This window comes from Plectropomus leopardus, chromosome 21 (genome assembly GCF_026936395.1).
Source record: "Plectropomus leopardus strain MGB_pleo_1.0 chromosome 21, ASM2693639v1, whole genome shotgun sequence".
Lineage (NCBI taxonomy): Eukaryota > Metazoa > Chordata > Actinopteri > Perciformes > Serranidae > Plectropomus > Plectropomus leopardus.
In genome coordinates, this window is record NC_142196.1 from 26,013,338 (window position 1) to 26,036,913 (window position 23,576).

Below are 23,576 nucleotides of genomic sequence, written 5' to 3' on the forward strand. Positions count from 1 at the left end.
TGCAAACTGTTACCTGTTACATTTTTTAAAAATCAGGTCAATCATGAAGTGATTTATTTTCTCTGATTCGTCTGTGTGTGTCCACATACTTTTGGCAACTGAGAAAAAAGGGAATGATGTCACATTTATCACACTGTCTTATATTTTCAGGACACACACACACACACACACACACACACACACACACACACACACACACACACACACACACACACACACACACACACACACACACACACACACACCTGTGCTGCTGTAGAAAGCGAGGCCGCTGGAGGCCTGAAAATTCTCAATGAAGAACTGAGACAAGACGATCTCGTCCGTCCTCAGAGAGTCGTTCCCATTCTTCCAGTAAAGCATCAGGTCGTTCTCATTGTACGCGTCTGCGGAGAGACGCCGAGAGACAGACAGATGGAGAGACAGACAGAGAGAGACAGACAGATGGAGAGACAGACAGAGACAAATAGAGAGAGACACATAAAGAGAGACGGACAGAGAGAGACAAATGGAGACAGAGGAAGACAGAGACACAGAGAGAAAGGCACACAAGGAGAGACAGAGGGAGACAGAGACAGAGGGAGAGACGGACACACAGAGAGAGACAGACAGAGACACAGAGAGAAAGACAGATAGATACACAGTGAGAGAGACACACAAAGAGAGAGACAGAGAGACAAAGACAGAGAGGACAGACAGATGGAGAGACAGACAGAGACAGAGACACAGAGAGAGAGAGACATAAAGAGAGACGGACAGAGAGACAAATGGAGACAGAGGGAGACAGAGACACAGAGAGAGAGGCACACAAGGAGAGACAGAGGGAGACAGAGACAGAGACAGAGGGAGAGACGGACACACAGAGAGAGACAGACAGAGACACAGAGAGAAAGACAGATAGAGATGAACAGAGACAGAGGGAGACAGAGATAGACAGAGAGAGACAGAGACAGAGAGAGACACACACAAAGAGAGATAGACAGAGAGAGACAGACAGAGACAGAGACACAGAGAGAAACACATAAAGAGAGACAGACAGAGGGAGAGACAGAGACAGAGAGAGAGACAGACAAAGGCAGAGAGAGACAGAGACACAGAGAGAGAGACACACAGACAGACAAAGGGAGGTGTCAGTGTCATGAAAAATAAGGGAAATATGAGAACTCAGAAAAAAAGACAGATTTTTGGGGAAAAAGTCAAATCACCAAAATAAAAACTTAAAAAGTGAATAAACAAATAAAAATAAGGACTCAGAATAATATAAATTAAAATACTGAATTATAATAAATTATAATATAATAAATTAGGCATCATTGTGTACTTCTGATGCTGATGAAATATTTTCTCCCCTGAGAGGTAGTGAAATAGAAGTATAAAGTGGCAGAAAACAGAAATACTCAAAAAAAGTACAAATACCTAAGATTATTTTTGAGTTCAATACTTGAGTAAATGTACTCAGTTATATTCCATCACTATTTATTTTGTTTTTGTTGTTGTTGTGTTACCTCATGGTGTGAGAAGACAGGGGGGGAGTGCAGTATATATACATATATATATACTGTATACTGTATAGTGTGTGTGCGCGTGTGTGTGTGTGTGTGTGTGTGTGTGTGTGTGTGTGTGTGTGTGTGTGTGTGTGTGTGTGTCTCACAGCTCTCCAGCTCCAGCGAGCAGTTCTGTGTGTCCAGAGGGAAGCTGCTGAAGTCCATCGAGCAGAGCGCCGTCACAGTGACCCTGAAACAAACAAACAAACAAACAAACAAACAAACAAACAAACAAACAAACAAACAAACAAACAAACATACAAACAAACAAACAAACAAACAAACTACATTTATTCACCCTCTCCTGCCGTTGCCAAGGAAACCTGAGTATTGCTGTCGCCCGTCCTGCCTACCTGACGCTGTACAGGATGTTTCCGTCGGGGTAAACCCGCAGCATGATGTTCTCCATGGTGGTGTCGTGGATGAAGGAGCGTTTCGAGTGGACGAAGAAGACGTCGGGAACCCAAATCTTCTTCACGAGCCTCGAGTCGAACGTCCTGCTCTGGTTGGTCCGAGACGGAAACGACAGCCGCTCGTCTTTCCAGTAGTGCCGCAGGTACAGAGTCATGGTGAAGTCCTGCGCCAAACGCGTGTTGACATTTGATTTACAGTGTATAAAAACCACAGATATTACATATTTATGCATTTACTCTTGAATCATTACTTTTACTTTCCTTCTTTTCGTTCTTTAACTTCTTGTTTTTTTTATGCTTGGCTTGTTCTGAGGATTTTTTTGCTCTTTAAAGGAGTAATTTATGTGAAATAATGCAAATAAAAGAAGCAAAATGAACTAAGGAATTTATTTTGTAAAGATAATAGTATATTTAAATAATATTATAATATTATTACAATAATATTAATATTATATAATAATATTTGTGCGCAAAATTAAAATTAAAAAAACATCACATCCTTCGGTTTTTGCAGGTCCAAACTATCCTCACCATGTTGACCTCTGAGATGCTGTCGATGCTCTCCACCTGCACGTCGATGCCCACGGGGATGGCTGCACCTGAAACAACAACAAAATCATCCGTTTTAAAGTCAGCGACAAAAACTCATCACTCAAAGGCTTCCTGCGTGAAATGACCGTATTTATCACAGCAGCATCACAACAGCCTGCAGGGAAACTGTCATCACACAGTTTGAGACATTTTTCAGAAAAACATTCATCTACAAAAAAAAAACAAAAAAACTTCTTCTTTTTGCAACTTTGACATTTTGCAGAGTGTGTTTATTTTTGGTGTATCTATTTTGGTACAGTTAATTGGTATTTTTGTGTATTTATTTTTACATATTTATTGGTAATTTTGGTGTATTTATTTTGGTATATTTATAGGCATTTTTGGCATTATTATTCTTGTATATTTATTGGTATTTGGGTATATTTATTTTGATGTATTGATCCGTAATTTTGGTATATTTATTTTTGTATAGTGATTGGTTTTCAGGGTATATGTATTTTTAAATATATTTATTGGGATTTTTGGTGTATTTATTAGTATTTTTTGGTGTATTCATTTTGGTATATGTATTGGTATTTGGGCCTATTTATTTTTAGATATTTATTGATATTTCGCGTATATTTATTTTCTGTATATTTATTGGTGTTTTGCTATATTGTTTTGTGCATGGTTAAGAAATCACTGCCAAAATCAACATAAATCTGTTGTACGGCAGTTGCAGTATAATGTAGGAAAAAAGTCCAAATATAAAAATTGCAGATAATACTAAATCTAAATATTAAAGATTAAAAATAAGGTGCAAAAACCAACAAACACAATGCCAGCAGTGCAAACAGGTAATGTGAGCATGTTGCTTCAGAGGCTTTATCTGCGCTAACATCAGTAAAACTTTGTAAAAACACCATCGGTGTAACTTATTTTGACTAAAACTGGTCCAGAATCTCTTGTCAGTAGGTCAAATGTCTTTCAGCAGCTTCTGTGTCTCGTTAATCACGTCATCTGTATCGGCCCTCAAACCTCATTTTGGTCAAACGCTGGTAACAACATCCTCCGTCTTCGCCACCAGCTCGCCGCAGCTGTCAACATCTGTCCTCCACACTCCCCCGCTCCATCCGCCTCATTAGCAGATTAAGCTTGTTTAACCTCTAAACCTGAACAGCCTGATTTGTGCACACAAACAGAGCAGAAATAGCTAAACAACACAAATCCTCCCCCAAAAAACACGCTCCAATCACAGCCTCTCGCTCCCTGTTTTACTGCTCTGCCTCCGCACAGAATCACAACTCCACAGAGTTTAGTTTTATGACGCTGTTCAGTGGTCGTTCTTCCTTTCCTAAAAATCTACACGGCTAATTTTAGGATTTATCCACGGCTGCAGACTACAGAGCTCATTCCCGGCTCGAACACAAACATCAGCGGTGATTCTGCTGTTGACTTCAACTCGTAAACTGAGGCGTGTTTTTAAGAGTTTAACAATGAGAGGAATGCACCCGAAAAACGAGCCGTCGGGACCGTCAGCGTACAGTCGAGCTTCATCATTTCTGACGGCTTTCACCTCATGCACTCTGCTCGTTTGCTGCAGCTCAAAAGATGTCGACATTTAAACTGAAATAAAAACAGGAACGCTCTTCGACATACATGTTCCATTATAATTGTTATCACCGTATTTTAGTGACTATTTTCAGTAAAGCAGTTGTTGTGGTGATGTGATGTGGAGATATATTAAAACGTTTCTCTTTCACCCTCTAACACCTGCATTAACAACAGTTTTACTGTATTTAGACGCTTTTCATTATCATTTAACCCTCTGAAACCTGAGAACATTTGATTTCTTCCCAAAACACAATAAACATACTGAGTTACTTGTCAAGAAACATCCCAAAAAAAATCTGAAAAAGTGAGAAGGAAACAGAGCATGAAGCAGAATGAATATGTGTCATTGAATGCTGAGCCCACACTATTTTCTGTAAACAAATCAGATGTTGAGAGCTCGATAACCGAGTTTATGAAGTACTTAAAAACTGAAAGAGATCATACAGGTACACTGAGATGGTACGAGAGAAATACTACAAACACCGCGCAAAGAAATCAAAAGGCCAGACACGGTTAACATTTTAAATAACATTAATATTGTCTATAACCTTGTTGAAGAATATTTTTTGGGATAATGCTCATTTAATTTAATTCAGACCGTCCGTTAACTTGTGTTTTACGGAGCGAGAGGTACAGCAGTGAGGTTTTACCACGTCGCTTTAGAGACGCTGGTATGACACGTGAAAGTTCAGCGTGCGAACCGCGTCCACGATGGTAACGCCGTCACAAAGAAAGTGCTAACATGTTGATGCTCAGCTGGTTTAATCTTCTTTGCCATGATCATCATGTCAGTTTGGCATGTTTGCATGCTAACTTAGCACCAGATGAAGGTTTTGGGGTCACAAAAGTCACGACAATTAATCCTGCAGGATTTAATAGATATCAGCGGCTGCTGAGACGTTTCACTTTAAACCACCAGCGTTAACTTGGTGTTGGATCTGGAGGAAAAGCGAAAGATCGATCAGCAAAGTTAAAGCCCTCTGAAAACTTCAGCTTCTCTTGTGCTGTTTAAAGACTCCTTTCACAAGATATTTAACCCTTTGAAACTTGAGCAAATGGATTTGATTTTTGTTTTTAAATAAAGAAGAAAACACAATGATTTATCTGAAAAGAAATTAGTAAAAAATGACAAGAAAATGACCTTAAAAAAGTTTTAAAAATGAGTGTCAGAGTATAAGAAAATTATCAAAACAAAAGCCCAATATTTCCAGAAAACTAACTTATAATTATCCAATTTTATATATTTAAAATAATGTGACAGAAAGAAAATGTATACATATATATCTCATTTTTATTTTATTTTATTTTTATATTTCAGCATTTTTAGGGTTATTTTTTATTTATCTAACCTTTCAATTTCTTTGCATATTTTCAGGTCATTTTCTAGTATTTTTTTTTTTTTTTACTTTTATCTGGTTATTTGTAGTTAAGTTGCTTTTTGCCTTTTTCCTGAAGAAATCAAACCAATGTCCTCTGGTTTTAAAGGGTTAATTCTGTCTAGTTCCAGTTTTGAGCTACACGCCTGGAAAGGGTTGTCTGTAGTGTTGACTTGCAAATCACCGAAACCATGACTGCTGTTTTAGCATGCATAAACACACACACACACACACACACACACACTCTCACACACACACTGGTTTGGGCTTGTGACCTCCGTCTGGACGTGGTTTACCGGGTTACATTCCTGTTTTCGCCCTCAGGCCGTCAAGAAAAAAAAAGATGTCCTCGAAAGTGTCTGTGAGCTTTGTGAGGGTGTAAAGTGAGTTAATTCCAGTTGAATGTTAGCAGGCCGGCAGCTCAATAAACACTTTATTTAATGAAGTTCATCTGACAGCCGGGACCATAAAGCTCCCGCTGCAGGCTGGCTTTGTCCCGCCGCGACTCCTAAAAACCACCACGCGGTGCAGACCCAACATTCAGCGTAGCCCCGACAACCAGCGCTCTTTGGTGGGAAAAGGCTGAGACAGAAGGTCACTCTCTCTCCGTCTCTCGGCTCTTTGCTGCTTTCTTTTCCCACGTCACGCCCAGTCCAGCGTTTGGGACGGTTTTCGGAGAGACGCGTCCTAAAGGAGGTCAAGCTCTCGAGGTTTATGTGATGCACAGATTCAGCATCAGCACAACGTTTTTATATCGAAACAGATCTCAGAAGTGTTACGATCTCAGACGTTTTAATTTCCTGTTTTAAGAAAATACTGAGGTAATGTGTGACTTTACAGCCCGTTTTCACTCCGACCTCAACAAAAAGCGCCGCTCTGTCGCGTTTTTGGCGCACCAAAAGCCACCTTCTGCCTCCACGTCTAAATCACACCAATTTGCTCGTGTTTCAAAGGTTTTAACACCTGTGAAAGGCGTCTGAATGACAACACAAGAAAACAGGTTTCAAAGGGTTAACGATGTAACTTAATGATTATCGTCCTGGCTAATTATTGGCCCCAATATTGGGCATTTTGCCAATTATCTGTATCGGAATTTTATTTTAATTATTGCTGAAAAAATTCATTAATTATTAAGTGCAAAGGAAGTGTCGGCATGGGAGGAACTTTTACTTTGTATTTTTTTTATTCATTTTTATTTTTTATTTCACTTCACTTTTTTAGAAAAAGAAAGTTGTGGGGAATTTGCTGTATATGATGTTGAAAGTTTCAGTTTTGATTAAACATTTGCTAAAGGCATTTAAACACAGTTTTGTGTTTGAGTTTGTTTTATTCCAAATTCTACACAGAAAGATTTTCATTTTTATTGTAAATTTTATATTGTAAATTATATTGGTTCCAAATATTAGTTATCGGTCTCATTAACAGCTAATAATCAGTATCGGCCCTGAAAACCAATATCAGTCGACCCATACTTCATGACTTACATTAACGCCCGTTTTTGCACATTTTGGATTATTTCTTTCACACATCTGCACGTTCACACTTCATACTACCAACAAAGAGTGATTTTTCCAAACACAGAAAAAGCTTTCAGTGAGCACGGCAACAGACCTTCGGTATTTAAACGACAAAAAACGGGACAAAAAACTACAAAACAAAACTGAAGTTTGGGCTGATATTTAACCTCCTGGATCCAACAACGTCTGTTTCTCAACAACGCAGCTGAATTTGGATCCGCTGCTCTCTGATCTGACCAAACATCGAGGAAAATGTCCCGTTCAGACGCTGAGGTGGTGAACTCTGAACAACCTTCGGGGGCATCTTTTTCTAATCAGCTGACGTAAACAAGTTTTTGTGGAGGATTTGTTGCAGAGCTGCTGCTGCGTTCAAATTACACCGTGGCTTTTGGGGGAGAGCTCTAAATTTGGGGGATGGGTGGTGGGACGACACTGTATACAAGCTCGCACAAACATGAATGAACCGGCCAACATGCACAAATATGCTATCGACACAGTTCAGCTCAAACCGGAAACATTTAGCGGAGGACGACAAAGAAAAAGTGCAATGTTTTTTTAATTATCTCCCCATCCAGAGACAACGAAAAGACAAACGCACAGCGGACAGGAAACAGTTTGTGTTACTGTGTTAAACAGCTCGGACCACGGCATCCATCCCTACAATCAGGAGCCCACAGCCCCAAATTTTGGTTGCAGCATCACTTTTCCAACTGCTGCTCTGCACACAAAACCCATTTTCAATCTGAATCGCTCACAAGCAGCCCGCTTCCAGGCAACACATTATCGCTGAAAATAAAAAAATACTTCATAAAACGGACAAATAAAAAGCAAAATAAATATAAAAAAAACAAATACAAATAATTCATCTAGTGACAAAATCAGTTTAAAATGTATGACAGAAAAACAGTTAATTTAATATAATAAAAACAGAATTACAGTTAATCAAAATACTAAAATGCATCATAAAAAAAAAAAAAAAGTATAAAAAGAAACTGGGTTTTGCAGAGTTTTAGAAAAGCAATTTGATCACATAAAGAGGTCACGACGCAGTAACAAAGCCTGTTAAACATTAACGTCAGTATTAGTAATATTAGTATTTGTTAATAACAAACACACATCTGGACGGGTGCAGCTTTAAATACGTGTTTTTGTGACTAAAATGTTTACGTGCTCGTCGTTTTAGAACGAGTCGTTCAATCCCTGAACACAACGCCCACAGATGGATTAATTCATGCAGCCATAAGCAGCGTAACGCAGCTTTAAGGTCGCAGGTCGTTTCCGTGCAGCCTCCGTCGCCACTCTGAGTGTTTTTGATTCGACTCTCCAATCAAAGTAGAGGGAAGGTGAGAGGTGGAGACGGATTAAAAGGTGACTCTCTGAACGAGAACGAGTCCTACACAATCCATACTGACTCGACCCGGCCAGGCGGAAGAGAGGCAGCTCGGCCTGAAACGCTGTAATGTAATCAAAGCTGTGCTCCGAACACACACACACACACACACACACACACACACACACACACACACACACACACACACACACACACACACACAGCCTTTATTTACTAAACATTTAAAACCACACTGGCGGTTTATTTGTTAAAGCACAGTAACTAAAAATAACGTACTGTATGTTTAATGTCACATCCAGCTCGGCTGTGTATCGACCAAAGCTGAAATCAAACGTACGCCCGTGTGTAAAGACTTTGGAAAACAAACAGGTTTGGCTTTAAAACAAAACCAAAACAAGTTTAAACAAACGTTTTTGAAGCCCTGATGAAACACGTTGGCTTTTTTAATGGTTTAGCTTCTATAATAAAGGCTTTTTAATGTAATTCCTCCCCGTTTTTCACGTCATACTCTTGGAGTGCCTGGATTTCCCTCTTGTTTTTGCGAGATTTAGCACCTGATGCTATTTCGTGACCTACATTTGATCGTGATCCACAGAGCAAACCCGTCATCTCTCTTTGTTTCCAAGTTTAAACATAATTGAATCCCAAGGAATCAAATAAAAACTGAAAAACAGGTTCAACACGACTAAAAGCCTGAGAATAAAAATGGGCCTTAAGGTGCATCTTAAAAGCATCAACAGACTGAGCCTCTCTGATGGCCTCCAGCGTGCACGCCCACGCCCACACACACACACACACACACACACACACACACAGATTTCCCTCTAATAATGAAGTGGACTGTTTTAATGGATTTAACGAGTCGTTGCACGCCAAAGGAAGAACCACAGAGGTAAACAAACCCGCCTTCCAAACCTGAAGTTTCACGGCGACGGGAATTAATGTGTCAATCGGGGCCGAGGTTTGTTACCTGAAAACTGAGGTCACGCCGTGAGGAGCCAAAATAACAGAGTGTTTGTAGGAGGACCAGCAGGAATACAGGCCCTGGTGGTAAATCAGTTACGAGTGTTTGGCCTCATGATGTCGGTCTATAAAAGAGCGAGGAGGCCTGACGGGAAGTTTGCAGGGATTCATTTAAGTTTACAGTCGTCCTCTTAAAGGTTGACCTCGATATAGAAATACTACCTCAACACGTGCACCGAGTAACAAGAAATGTCAGACGGTGAATTTCACGACTCTGGTCCCCCGAGGCGGGAATGGTTTTGATTCTTCTACACACACACACACACACACACACACACACACACACAGAAAGCTATAGGCTTATCTGAGTCAGAAAAAGCTGAGATTTCCTTTCTATGTGAAATTATAGTCGGTGGAAATGCCACAGGGCCGCGGGGCAGACAGTGGTGCTTTTGTTGTCCGCACCCTGAACGACAGACAGGACCACAGACACATGCAGGACGCCAACCAGCCATATAGACTGAAGATACGATGGCAACAAGGAGGCTGTTTGTGACTGTGGGTCAGAAACATTTACTCCAGCACCGTCACAGATATAAAAGTGGTCTTCAAATGAAATAGGGCTGTCTCTGCAGCAGGAAGATGCAAAAAACTTTGAAATTGGTGCTACATGACCGAAGAAATCTGAGAAAAAGGATGCATTTGCTCAAGTTCCCACAGGAGAAAAAAATCTTTTCACAAAGCAAGAAAACACACCGTAAAAACACACACACAAAAAAAAAAAAACAGCAGTCACGCCTAAAAGAAACATTGACCGTTGGTATAAACAGGAATCAAACTGTGGTCTCCAGTTAGTGCAGACCCATCATTGATCAAGAGAGAAAAGACACTGAAATTAAAATTATTAAAAAGAGAAAAAAAACATGCAAAAAACATGAGCAGCAGCCTGAGAGACAGCAAACATCTGGTGTCAAACAAAAACACTCCCTCCAGAAGAAATCCCGTTCAGGAGTCTTGCAAATTGTTGCAGGAAGACAATAACAAACAGACCAGATCAAACGAAAAGTAAACAAAAAAAACCTAAAATTCTGTGTCAAACACTTGTAATAGTCTGATCCTGTCCAGGGCGAAACCAAGCACTTTATATCGACGTTACCTGACAGTGCGAGCATGCCCCAGCAGATTACACTGCAATCTGTTTTGCAATCTCGGCTGCTGCTTTCTCAACATTGGACAAATTTTAAAAACTGTTGATCCTATTAGTCACTTAAGCCTCGTTCCAACTGCACAAAAAACCAGCTAACACCTGGTACGATTGGCATTCACACCCGGGTCAATGACTGCAGTAGACACGGTTTGATGGGAACAAAACACCCGTGTGAACGCTATAATTTAAGCTCCTTAACCAGCGAGATGCAATGACACGCTATCACTAATTACAGTCCATCTCCTCCTAAGCAGCTAAAACACCGATCAAATACATCTGCACCGAGTCTGAAAGGGGGACCTAATCAGTCAGAGATAAATAAAGACAATAAACCACTGAAAAGTTTTCAAAGACTTCTCATCCCGCTGCTTTCTACTGTTTACCCGTCTGTGACATCACACAGACACACCAACAAGACAACACACACACCAGCTGACAGAAAGCTGACTCGCTCTCTAGCGGTGAGTTTAGTGGCGGTCTTTCACATTTAACAGGTTTACCTGTGTTTAAAAAAACAGTGTGCACACTCTAGTTTTGGTGGGAAAAATATGAGTAAATAGTGTTCTTGTTGAAAAGTTTTCCTTTGAGTTACAGCAGAAAGTATTTAATGTTTTATCTCGGCAGTATAAATCCTCCGTTCTTGTCAGTAATTAAGCAGGAATGAGTGTTTGTACGTCTGTGATGGACCAACAAGAGTCACTCGTGGTTCAGGTTCATGTCAGACCCCCCGCCTCTCTCCCACACAGGGGTCCCATTTCGGTGAACTGGCTGGCTTAGGAAAGGACGGCGGTCACGCCTGAAAGAAACATTAACCGTTGGTATAAACAGGAATCAAACTGCGATCTCCAGTTCGTGCAGACCCATCATTGATCGTGTTTTACGCTCATTATTGTAACGACCACGAGAGGATGCGTGTCACCGAAACGTAAACACAGTTTTAAGTTTCTGAACAAAGCACAATGCTGTCATTTTTCTGGTGATGACAGTCTCTTCCTTTCATTCTTTCATTGGACATAAAACATCCAAACATCAGAGTTTTGATCAAAACTGAAATCTATGAAGCTGGAAATCCTGGAAATACCTGCGCTTCTCACTTAAAGGGACAGTTCACCCCGAAATCCAAAATACGTTTTTTTTCTTCTTCTTCTGACTTGTGGTGCTGTTTATAATAATTACAGATACAGTTTTCTAATGTTTTTCTCTCTCTCTTTATTTTCAGGTACTTCTTTTCACCTTTTATTAATTTCTTGCAATTTTTTGGAGATATTCTTGTCAAGTTGCCAATTGCCAAACATTTTGGTCAGATTTCAACTGTTTAAACACTTTTAAAAAGCTATCTGAACGCAGCACAACTGAGAACTGAGGTCTGCAAAGTAACCAGATAACTCCAGCACTGTTTAAATGTAGTGGAGGGAAAAAAGGGCAAAATTTCCCCCAGAAATGTAAAAAAATACAATGATTTAAGTAGCACAACCTTAAAAATACAAATTAATTTACTGCCTTTTGTAGGTAAAAACAAATATCTCTTGATAAAAATACACAGAGATACTTTTAGATCTAAACGTTTATCTCCTCAAGAGCTTTTGGGTTACTGACACGCTGATATTTTAATCCGCGCAGCTTCGTATGGAAAAACATGCATTCTGCATCAACTGTGTGTCTGCATGCAGCTATTGTCTGTGTTTGATACAGATGATCTTTATTTCAGACGTCAGTTTGTTTCCCACCCCTCCATCTGCTCCAGACCTGGAATATAATCCAGATTAATGCACACGAACCCCCACTCACACAATACACACACACACAAACACAAGCACTCATTATATTGCCAAAAACACACGCAGGGACACACAATCACATTTGAGTGAGCACACAGAGTCCTACTGTATTTCAAATGCGTTAATGCTGTCTCACACACACACACACACACACACACACACACACACACACACACACACACACACTCGTGCTGCCACATGACGGTGTAATCTGGGTCATTGTTGGTGATTTTTGGATCGACACATCGGTTGTCTGTGTGACCCAGTGCCCGTCGTCACATCATCAAACCAGCGCGTACGCATCATCAGCGTGGGATGAGCTCTGATTTTCTCCGCTGGCCGACGTGTGAGCGAGCGGATTAAATCATCAGGGATGAAGTGAGGTGTGCCTTTGTGTGTGTGCCTTTGTGTGTGTGTGTTTTGCATTGCTATCATTGTGAGGACAAATGTCAGTTTTAAAACAGATTAAAAACAAATTCTTAAAAATATAATGCATCAATATAGACTGCTGGGGTAAATAAAAATTGCAATAAATAAAGGGTTAAACACTCAAGTGGACATTACAGATAAAGATGAAATAATACCAATCATTTAAATGATATAAATGTTAAAACGAGATTTAGGTGAAGAGAGGATCGGACTGTGTATTTTGTGATGCACAGACACAAGTGAAACTGAATATAAAACCTCCTCTAATGATAAAATATCTTTAAAAAAATCATAAACGTTGTAGTTGTACACTTATATATATATATATATCTATATAGTAACTTTGTTTGGGGGCCACTTTTGCAAAATGACAGGAGGGCAGGGGCCAGTCGCAGCGGCCCCATGCATGTTTCTAGGATTTTAGGACATTCCTCAGACTTCAGGACATTTCCAGGATTTTAGGATGATTTTAGGATTTTGGGATGTTTCTAGGATTTTAGGACATTCGGGTCTGAGCAGGACCTCTGTCGCTGGATGCCAGTGATCCTCCTCTGACACTTTTTTTGATAATCAAGCTCTATTTTGAAGCTGTTTTCTGCACTCTGGTACATTTTATACTCAAAGTTAACAACTCTCTGTGTGAATTACTGTGAATTAGAGAAAGTTTGGGTGCCATCCAGTTTTTGTAACTGCTGAGTATCACTGCTGCAACCCTGCACATGTTTCAGGATTTTAGGTTATCTCTGGGATTTGAGGACTTTAGGATGAGTTTAGGATTTGGGGATGTTTCTAGGACTTTAGGAAATTCCTAAGATTGCAGGATATTTCTAGGATTTTAGGTGAGGGATAGATTCACAACTGAACGGTGAAGACGAGCAGGAGGAGCTGGCCTGGTGGATTTTTTTGGTGAAATATATACATTAAAATAAGAGGAAGAGTCTGTGATGGTCCCAGAAGTATTTCAAAAGTGTGTGTTTGTGTGTGTGTGTGTGTGTGTGTTTGTGTGTCTGACCTCCGAAGCCCGGCCTCATGGCGAAGTCGTGCTCCTCGATCCTCAGCAGCTGTTCAGTTTTTATCAGCAGTGTTTTGGTGCTGTCCTGCCTCTTCAGCTTGTAGTCAATACGTCTGCAGAGACAACACACACACACACACACACACAGACAGACAGAGTGTGTGTTGAGTGATTCGTTGGTTATTAAGACTTTAATTGCAGGTTTTGATCAGCGAAAACACAGTTTGTGGTTCTCTCTCTCTCAACCTGCCAGAATTATAACCTTAACCAAAGGCGCGGCACGGATCCAAAAACAAACAAACACACATGGTGCATGCGTACACGTGTGTGCGTGCGCGCGCGCACACACACACACACACACACACAAACACAAACACACACACACACACACACACACACACACACACAGACAGCGTTACATTATGTTTCAAAACAACAGTGGTGCTGCTGCAGGAAGAATATCACTGTAACGCTGATGATAAGCATGTTATACTACATGTACACACGAGTCCTTTTTACTCTGATTTTCTAATTTACTCTAAAAAGCATGGATTTAGTACTTTTATTTAAGTATGTAGGAGAAGGATGTGAATGCTTCAGCTGCCACTTTATATATTCAGGATTGCAAAGATGGAATTACAATGTGAAATAAATAGATAAAACATGCATTTTTAAAACAAGGTTTGGTTGGCTGCTCATCGCAAATCTCGTCTCATTATTTTAGAATACCATCAGAAATTTTTAGAATACTTAACTTTCTATTTTTCAGGTACTGGAAAACACATAACATATAAAACACAAAAATGCAAACTATAAAACATATGTAAAAGTGAACCCCGAGCCCTCCTCTCCTGCACACCTAAAAACAGAGAAACAAAAAAAAACAAAAAAATTCAAAAAAAGAAAAAAAAAAACATAGGGACAGCAGGTAATAAAAATGTTTTTAAATTTAAATAAATATATGTTTTAAATGTGTTTAAATACTGTTGAATTGTATGCATATACATCTTTTAATATATATGAAAAACTATGTAACAAAAATTATAAATATTTTATTTCATCATTATTTAAATTTTTTGCACGTTTTTTCCAGATTGTTTGTTTTTGGGGTTTTTTTTAACTTTTTTTCTTTGCTTCATCTTTAGGGTTATTTTATTGTAACTTCTGGTGAATTTGTTTTTCTTGTTAAATTGCTCATAGCCATTTTGTATGTTTTTGAAAGAAATCAAGCTGATGTGCTCAGGCTTCAAAGGGTTAAAGGATGGTTCCTGGTATTGGAGAGTAAAGAAAAAAGTGGACTTGAATGAACCTTAAAGCTCGGCCCTCTGAAGCTGCTTTAAATATCTAAACGTGACGTTACTTCATGTGCGTTTTCAGCAGCAAAACAAACCAAGAAATGTAAACTTGATAACTTCTCGTCACGTTGTTTGAGTGTTTTGAGCGGTGACGTCCACAGACGACGTAAAGTCAACACACTGCACAGTTAAACAAACTGTAAACGTCTATATATGTCTGACATTCAACCAGGGAAACCCCGAGCAGACGTTAATTACAGCCTGAGTCAGCTGCAATACATACTGCACTGTGTGTGTGTGTGTGTGTGTGTGTGTGTGTGTGTGTACCTGCTTTAAACACACACACATACACACACGTGCTGTGCACAAGTGAACACACAGTGGGGTGAAAGAGATAAAAGCTGTTTGAGATTTTCTCTGCTGACAAATGAAAAGCCTCTGTGAAAGTCACACACCTTGACACACACACACACACACACACACACACACACACACACACACACACGCACACACACACACACACACATTTGGGCTCCTATTATTGTGAGGTCAGGCTGTGTGTTTGAGCCAAATCCCGTCTCCATAATCCCTTAAATTAACCTTGAAACAAACACCACAATCCCCCAAAACAAACCGAATTCAGTAATAATCTCAGACCCTGAAGCTAATTCAAACAAACTCCACACTTCCTCCTAAAGTTGTTTTTCTTGTGAGGAAGTTTTCAGATCCTTTAATTTAAGTTAAGTACTAATACCACACTGTGAAAATACTCTGTTACAAGTTAACTGAAGTTTTCCCTTTAGTAAAAGTATGTTAGTATATAATCAGTAAAATGATTAAAAGTATTAAAAGCAGAAACGTGTGGCTGTTATACTTTTATGAATGATTTCATTCGATGATTATGACTCGTGCATTAATGTAAAAGCAGGATTTTATTGACGTGGTTGGTTGAAGTGATTAATTTTTTAGATTAATCTGCTGATTATTTTCTCCATAAATGTTTTGATTGGTTTTTTAAAATAATAAAAATAGTGAGAAATGTTTGTCACAGTGACCAATTATATGTATAACCTCAACATTATTAACTAAAACACGACATCATAGATGGACACTGAACGGGCCAATAGGACACAGGCCCAAGGGCCCAAAGTGTCAGGGGCCCCACTGGTCTTCACTTTCAAAATGTCCCTCATATTAACACACATGGGCGGAGAAGAGACTCAAAATGACCACAAAGATACACAAAAGAAACTCAAAGACGCACAAAAGAACTACAAAAAAGGCCACTTAATCACAGACAGAAACAACGACCAAAAGAAGACACAACATGACTAAAAAGTGACACAAATTACACAAAATTACCCAAGAGACCCAAACAACTACAAAATTACTAAAAAAAAAAACATGAGGACACACTAAATGACCACAAAGACACGCAAAATGACCAGAGAGAGACACAAAATGATCACAAAGAGACACAAAAGCACCAGAGAGAGACACAAAATCACCAGAAAGAGACACAAAATGACCAGAGAGAGACACAAAATCACCAGAAAGAGACACAAAATGATCAAAAAGAGACACAAAATGACCACAAAAGAGATACAAAATGACCAAAGAGAGACACAAAATCACCACAAAGAGACACAAAATGACCGCAAGGCGATATGTAATGACCACAAGGAGACAATAAATTCAAAAAATACCTCAAAGAGACACAAAATGACCACAAAGAGACATAAAATGACCACAACTTTTTGTGCAAAAATGCACAAAAAAGTCTAAGATTTTAGAAAATTTCTGTGATTATAGTATGTTTGTAGGATATCATAATGTTTCTTGAATTTAAGGACATTTCTCAGATTTTATCATCTGTAAAGTAACTAAAAGAGTCTGATAAGTGGATTAAAAAATAAAGTATTAAATGAAAATACTCAAGTAAAGTCCACATTCAACAGATTTGTACATAAGTGCCATACCTTCTGTATTTAATACATTTTTTTTGTTTGTTTGCTTGTTTGTTTATCATGACCCTCCCCGCAGCTAAAAATATTTTTCCGAGCCTCCCTGAGTGACTGCTGGGAAACGCATGACCCCGTCTCCGCCATAAATAACCATATTTTTGCATACCACGTAGACACTGAGGCCAATGCAAAGAGCAAACAGCACAGACAGACACCAACAAAAGCCGAATGCAAATCCTCAGCACAAAAGACGAGTGTGCACTTCAGCAGAAAATGAGTGCACAGCAGCAACCCGTCACCGGCCAAACCACACAAAACCAACAACACTGAGTAAGCCGGCACACACACAGGCGGCATTAACACCACGAGCTCAGGCTTAACGATCATTTCACCAAATAAACTCAACACACAGCAGCCAGAATCACACCAGTGACTCGGCACGGTGGAGTTTAACCAGAAAAGTGCTTTTTGCAGAACATTATGATGTCACAGTGAAGTTGACCTTTGACCTTTTGGATAAAAATGTCATCACGTGATCATTTTGTCCTGTTTGACATTTGTGTGTAGTTTTTTTTATAATTAGCGCATGAATTGTTAAGTTATGGCCAAAAACTGAGGACATGTGACCTCCGACCGCCAAATTCTCATCTGTCCATGTGAATATTTTTGCCAAATTTGAAGAAATTCCCTCAAGATGTTCACAAGAATTCAAGGTCATAGTGACCTTTGGCCACCAAATCTAACCAGTTCATCACTGAGTCATCGAGTCCAAATTTAAAGAAGTTCCTTCAAGATGTTTTTGTGGTATCCTGAAGTGTAAAACAAAATCCTGGAAAAAAAAAATGTCACTTTTGTCATGCAGGAGCACAGAAGTGATTTATTCACTTATTTATGTTTGATTATTTATCTTTTTTTTTTTACAGGATTAATGCACACAGTTAATTTTTGTCAACATTTTAAATAAGAAATGATGAAATATCGATGTTAACCTCAGATTTGTTTATATTTCCTTTTTTATTTAAGGGTTTACTTGTACTAAGAGATATTTTTACATCATATAATCCATATTATATCAAATTTTATACTGTTTCTTTCCCCCAAAAAAACACCAAGGACTATCAGAAACTTGGAAATCTGAGAGTCAATCAGAATAGTTAAAATTAATACAAAATACAAACATATAAAGCTGTATGTCCTTCCGCTAAGCCAAAATAAACCCTCCACAGTGCTTAAAAAATGATTTAAAAATGCCTCCCTGGTTTTGCACCACCTCCTCCCTCCATAAATAACGAACAGTCCCTTAGTTACATTTCATCACGGACTCATTTCTGTGCTTTTAATCTCTTTAAGTCGTGTCTGCGCTGTGTTTCCCAAAGATCACCTGTCATTGAAACAACGAGGGCCGGCGGTGACATTAATCAGGAGATCAACGTTATATTGTTTCACACACACACACACACACACACACACACACACACACACACACACACACACACACACACACACACACACACACACACACACACACACACACACACACACAGGCTGTTGTGTTCAGCGTTCACAGTTGGACGTGGACAGCAGCCAGAGTTCGGTTAACATCTTAATAAACAGGCCTTTATTGCACAAACTGAGCGGGTGAACGTCGAGCAATAAAATGCAGCACAAGGCGGTTAACCCTTCGAAACCTGGAGCTCCTTTCACCTCCTCAGTATTTAAAACTTTAAATCTTGAGCAATTTGGTGCGATTTATTTAAAAACATGACTAAATGTTATGAACAAGGCGATAAGCAAGCTGGTGAGAAATGTTCCACAAATCACAACAAATTAGTAAATTTAGAAAAAAAAAAAAATTAAAAGCAAGGGAAAATGTCAAATAAAAATGGGAAAATTAGGAAATTTTTACATATATATTTTTTTCACATATTTGAAATTATGTTACAGAAATATAATTTTAAGCACATTTGCCACATCTTGTTTTCCTTTTTTTATTTATTTTTTTCTTTTTCATTTTAAAAAATATTTTCATGTAATTTTCTTGTACTTTTTAAAAATTTCTTGCTAATTTTTAGGTCTTTTTTTCTTTTTTTTGTTGGTCATTTTCCTCTTCCTGTGTTTCTGAAAAAAATAAAGCCAGTATGGCTCAGGTTTCAAAGGGTTAATATTATGACAAAACCTCAGTCAAAAGTCTGCAACAATGCACCTGGAGTTGCAACATGCAGCAACAGGTTTCAAATAAAACTCGTATGGCACCAAACTCAATTTAAATATTTCCAATTAATGATAGAAGCTTATTTTTATTTGTTAAATCTTTTTTTTTTATCTGTAACAAATATCTTTTATTCTTTATAATCTCAAAAATGCACCTCCTCTATTCACTCTCACACTAAGACTACACTTGTATAATTTTCTCTTACAATTTAATGCTTCTACGATGTTTCTACGTGTGGTTTAAGTCCTTTAATTTGTAATTTATTCTTCATATTTGTGCTAAAAATCATTTTTCTGACAAGGACATTTATGCTCGCCACTCCTTACACGTTTACTCGTTTTCACGGGTGGTTTTAATGGAAGTATTCAGTGTTTTTACTCGCTGACACAACTTTTCTGCAGCTGCATTTATTCATTCATCCTTTCCAGCAGGAGCTCCAGGAAAAGCCGCGTTTTTTCCTGTTGGACAAATAAAACCTGTCTCTCTCTGCAAGAGCTGATTTTAGACTCGCAGAGGTCAGTAACTCGACTGTGAGCAATAAAAACTGCACAGTCGATAAAAAGCGAGGACTTAAAATCACAATAAATTACTGCGGTGCTCACTTCTTCAAATTAAATAAGTGTTCGAGGTCATTTGTGGTTTGTACACGAAACAGGGAAGTGCAAGTGCTCGAACCATGGGAACCTCCCAGTGACGTGTTCTTCAGAAATGAAATCACAGCTTTCAGAGAAACCACATCGTGTAATGTTCAATAATAAACTCATTTCATTTTTTACACCACATTTCAAAAAAGGATTTCTGGGAGCTGATAGTCCACAAATTCACAGAGGAATTGTTGATTCAAAACTTCCAGATGATCCGCTCAACGAGCACATAGCCACAGCGTCACGTGACCTATAACAGCCCAAAAAGGGTTTCCACTGCAGTTTTTCAAAATATGGCTTTTTCAAATCACCTGAAATACCACCTCATGTGAATGTAAAAACTTTTTTTGTGATAAAGTACACTTTTGCGAAATTGAGGTGTTTCTATTCGGCGTATTTACATTCTTAAAACTGTCGCATCATGACAATATTACAGGAGTGCGACACTAAACCGTGAAGTACTCTTTTCATCTGGTGCCATCGTGATGTTAAAATTATTTGTCCAAATCTTTTTTATGTCCAAACACCTTCAAAAACTACAGACATTCCCATCAGCCGCAGCTGCAGTTATATTTGGTGCTACTTGGCGAAAGCTAAAAATTGTGGCACATCAGTGCTGATGTTGCAACATATCTAATGCATGTGGAAATACGCACACGATTTTTTTTTTTGCATATCGGCTTTATCAAGCATTATATGTTGTTTTGTTTAGCGCTTGTGGTGCTGCCCCCTAGAGGCCAAAAAATTAAAGTTCGAGACACACAAACAGTGGAGAGCAAATTAAAAAAAGATGCTTCTAACGATGCAGTGAGTGTGTGTGTGTGTGTGTGTGTGTGTGTGTTATCTGTGTCTCACCCTCCAAACTTGAACTTGCTGTTTTCCCCGAGGAACACCTCCTTGTGTCTCCTGCGTCCAGAGCTGCGACCGCCAGTCACCCTGGCGAACAGGCTGGCGGCGACCAGAGCCAAGAAAGTCAGCACGTCCACCTTCATGTTTCACAGGTTTCCCCGCCACAACGCCAACATCGCCGGCTGCAGCGACCCCAGCGCCTCCTCCTGCACCGTCCACGCCGCCCTGCACACTAACGCTGGTGGTTTTGGTCAAACATCCCACTGCGGCTGCAAGTTTCCTCAAGCAGAGAGCTGCAGGGCGAAGAAAAGACGTCCATCAGAGCATGAGTGAAGTGTTTCCACATGTGTCTTCACATGCATGAATCTGTGCAGCAGGTGTGCGTGCAGCTGAACATCCCGTCCACGCTGATCTCCAGGAATCTGCTGCCGCGTCGCCGACGGCTTCATTCACTCCTCCGCTCGCTCGCAGTCTGTCTCTGTCTGTTTTATCTGCGGGTTTTTTTGTCTATCTCTGATTAAAATCGATATGAATCTATTCCTCGCGGCGATAGAGGAATGACACTAATTCCACCCTAATCCTCTTATCTACGGCCACAGCAATCTTTCACTAACCTACAAACAGACGCACACACACACTCACACACACCCATCAGTAATCAGGATTTTCTCAGTGGGACAATAAAAAAACAGGCACCTGGTGTGATTATATGGATTATACGAGGTTAATGCACACCTCCACATTCTCTGCGTCCGTGTGTGTTTGTGTGTGTGTGTGTGTAGAGAGAGACAGAGGTTTTTTTGCGTGAAAATGAATCACGGGATTGGAGGCAGCTCAAACAACAAAAGGTCGCCAAGATCGGCAGAGGTTTAATACCCGAGCCGGAGTGGAGCGAGAGAGCTGCGTCTAATCCAGCTTCACCTGCAGCTCCTTCTTCAGTTTACACCTGGAAGACGCAATCGCACACACACACACACACACACACACACACACACACACACACACACACACACACACACAAACACACACACACACACACACACACACACACATCGAAATGCACACATGCACAGCCTATAAAGCCGTGCAGCTGCAGACAATCCTGCACAAATGCAGTTTTTTTTAAGTTCAGTGTAATTTTTTGGCAAACTGAAGGAATTTCCACCTTTGCAGTCCGAACAGTGCTGCACAAAATTTGTTCAAATTAACCCAAAACACAACGTGAATTTTATATCACCCTCACTTTCCTCGGCTCTCTACAGACCCAGAAAATAAAGGAAAGCAGAGCGCCTGAAAATGAAAGTATATCAGACTTTGACAGAGGCTGAACAAAGAGAGCAAAAACAGTTTGAAAACTCTGAAAACAGAGAAAAAAATGTTTGCATTGTGTGTTTCTGCAAAACACGGATACAATTTCACATTATTATGTAGCGGAAATGTATAAATTTACATTTTATGTGCTTCAATAACACTTTGGTTAATGTCAGGTTAGGTTTGGGCACAAAAAGCACTTGATTATGGTTTAGAAAAGATCATGTTTTGGCCTGAAGAACCCCGTTTTTTTGGCACAATCCCTGCTGGAAACAGTCAAAACTGGTTTTCCTGGCACTATCGTGGCAGTGGAAGCAGCAAAAAACAAAGCGTTATTGTGGGACTGTCCTGGCACGAAACACAAAGATTTCAGTATAAAAATAATAATAATAATAATAAAAAGAAAATATTTAAACATATATATATATATATATATATATATATATATATATATATATATATATATATATATATATATATATATATATATAAAATAACATAATAAAACATTATTACATTTATAAAGGTAGTTTTCTGGACATTTTGCCCATTTTTTTTAGATTATGTTCTAATAATTCAATCTTCTTTTTTAAAATATTTTTTAGGTAATTTTTTTCCCAATTTTATTTAGATTATGTTTTAATAATTCTCCTTTCTTTTTTAAAATATTTTTTTAGTTAAAAATTTTTCCAATTTGTGGCACATTTCTCACCGGGTTGGACTTTTTTCCCGATGTTTGCATCTAAAGATCTTTTCTGCATATTTCCAAACAATTTTAAATTCATCAGATTAAAACAAACCAGCTGAGGTCTACTCTGCCGTGTCTGGATTGTATTTTGTTTGTCTGTTTGTTTATTTGTTTGTTTGTTTGTTTGTTTGTTCATGACTCTTTCTGCATCTATATTCTGACAGTGTGTCTGTTAAAAACAGTGAAAACAATCATTTCGTTTGATTGATTGTAAATACAGCTCCTCTATTTCACTCTTATCAGAGATTGTCATAATTACACAATAAAGGTTAAAGGTCCAAGTCTTTCCTCTTTACCACACTCACTGCAGGCATTTCCTGTAACCTCGGACCATTAGCTCAGACTGGTTTTACTGGTGTCCAGCCTCCAGGTGTGAGTAACTGTGTCACGGCTTCCCTGAAAAGGAGAACAGAGCAGTCGGTGAAACTTCCCAGGTTAAATAACGGTTACTCATCTACATGTGGGTCTGATTTACTGTCTCTTTCCTGCAGAGCCAAACGATGACTAAATAATGACTTTAAGATGACTAAAAAGGAAACGCGTCTCCTGATGCTCACAGATAAAATGTGCACTGCCGGATTTGTCGCAGCTCATTATTTAATGTGCGATTTAAGCTCCCCAAAAAGTCAAAGTGAACAGAGTAAATCAATCCCGTTATTGTAAAAGCAGGCGTTGAAGTGTCGCCTGTTTGACATATATAGCGCATAGCTCACGGTGCACAGCACGCACCGAAACAGCTCTGCACTTTGAAAGCAAACCCCGCTGACATTTGATGGAGCTGCAGAGGAAACACCGACTCCCGTCAAGGGTCTCCCGTGTGT

The 23,576-nt window shown here is 39.2% G+C and overlaps 1 protein-coding gene across 1 annotated transcript in view; it reads right to left on the minus strand.

Annotated features, from left to right (window-relative positions):
• The window catches only part of LOC121965561 (gamma-aminobutyric acid receptor subunit rho-3), a 33,362-nt gene that overhangs the window by 4,221 nt on the left and 5,565 nt on the right, over positions 1-23,576 (minus strand). The window contains 7 exon segments of the mRNA XM_088071622.1: positions 246-383; positions 1,649-1,731; positions 1,895-2,118; positions 2,486-2,553; positions 13,733-13,845; positions 20,703-20,989; positions 23,061-23,151. Of these exon segments, the coding sequence (XP_087927748.1) occupies positions 246-383; positions 1,649-1,731; positions 1,895-2,118; positions 2,486-2,553; positions 13,733-13,845; positions 20,703-20,839 (763 nt within the window). The 5' untranslated portion in view covers positions 20,840-20,989; positions 23,061-23,151.